The sequence below is a fragment of the Etheostoma cragini genome, unplaced genomic scaffold (assembly GCF_013103735.1).
Source record: "Etheostoma cragini isolate CJK2018 unplaced genomic scaffold, CSU_Ecrag_1.0 ScbMSFa_2777, whole genome shotgun sequence".
Taxonomy (NCBI): Eukaryota; Metazoa; Chordata; class Actinopteri; order Perciformes; family Percidae; genus Etheostoma; species Etheostoma cragini.
Window position 1 is genome coordinate 1 of NW_023266975.1, and position 1,418 is coordinate 1,418.

Sequence of the window (1,418 nt, forward strand, 5' to 3'; positions counted from 1 at the left end):
TAACCAAGGGGGGGAGGGGCCAGAGACAGGAAGACCGACGGATTTAACTCCTAAATAACTCCTAATATCTGATGTTTATAACCAAATATGTAAAAGAACCTTTAATGGGTCGGGCTGTGACTCGTTGGATCTGGAAGTCACTGTTGTTGTGTGGCTGGTTGCCATGGTTTCCTGACTGGTTAGCCACCTAGCTGGTCTAGCGCGTCTCCATATACATTAATAATATAATAATATAATAATATATTAATATAATAATATAATCCGTCCAGCGAGATGCAGGACTGTGCTGTGGATCCAGACTCACCCACAGGTCCAGGTCCAGGTTCAGCAGGCGGGCCGGTCCGTCAGTGCGCCCGTCCCCCTGCTGGTTACAGAAGCAGCAGCGCCGCTGGTCTACGGAGGACCCGTCTGGACCCAGACACCCCCCCAGCTTCTTCAGCAGCACATCCACCTCCTCCTCCGTCGGCATGGCGCGGCCCTCGTTAGGGGTGCAAGGGCCTCTGGGTAAAAACAGAGACAGAGCGATGCTAACAGAGCGATGCTAACAGAGTCATGCTAACAGAGTGATGCTAACAGAGCGACGCTAACAGAGCCCCCCCAGAACAACTTCTTTCCTGAGACTGCTGAGCAGCGCCGCCCAGGACCAATGGGATCGGTTTAAAGAGAGCGTGTAACTCCTATCCCAGAATGCACCAGACTGTGCTAACAGGCTAACTGTGCTAACATGCTAACCTGCTGAGCGTGATGCTGAAGCTCCAGCGTCTCCAGCTGCAGCTCTTCATCCTCTTCCCGTGGCGAGATGACATCGGGTCCTCCCCCCCTGGGAGCGCCCGGGGGCGGGGCTTCAGCTTCACCTTAACCTGCCAACCAATCACAGCATCAGTCACCTGATCGGAGCAGCCTAGCAACAAAAATGCTGACAAAAACGGGAAAAACATTAAAAAAAGGGATGTCACTGGCCAATGTGAGGAGAAGGCGATGTGTCACTTTGTGCCAAGTAGTTAGCATTAAGATGCTAAACTAACGATAATCTCGATAATGCTAAAGAGATGCTAACGAGAGACTTCTGTGACGTCTGAAGTAGCCTCCAGGATGCTAACGAGATGCTAACGAGAGACTTATGTAACGTCAACCCAGTATAAATGGACCTACTTAACCAAGTTGGTTCACTGCTAGCTTAGCTACAAGTTAGCATCAAACACAACAAAGGCTGTGAGTTGAATGGTGTTTTGAGCTAACGTTAGCATAGCTAGCTACAACGTTTCTGAGATGATTTCTTCTGTTATGGTTTGTAATGAGAAAACTTATATTTCAGTATGACGGCTATGTCGGTAACCCACCTTGAGGCTGTCCACGCAGTGCTTGGTCTCCATGGTGACGGCGGAGGCGGGGGGGAAGGAGAGAGGGGGGGAGGCGGC

The 1,418-nt window shown here is 50.6% G+C and overlaps 1 protein-coding gene across 1 annotated transcript; it reads right to left on the reverse strand.

Annotated features, from left to right (window-relative positions):
* Nucleotides 1–282: 282 nt before the first annotated feature.
* LOC117940572 (histone-lysine N-methyltransferase 2C-like) lies at nt 283–1,412 on the reverse strand (the record flags this gene model as incomplete). Its single annotated transcript, XM_034865815.1, has 3 exons — nt 1,341–1,412; nt 733–860; nt 283–500 (listed from the first exon to the last, which is right to left on the reverse strand). Coding segments are annotated over exons 1-3 (379 nt in total), but the record flags the coding sequence as incomplete, so codon positions are not given.
* Nucleotides 1,413–1,418: the final 6 nt, after the last annotated feature.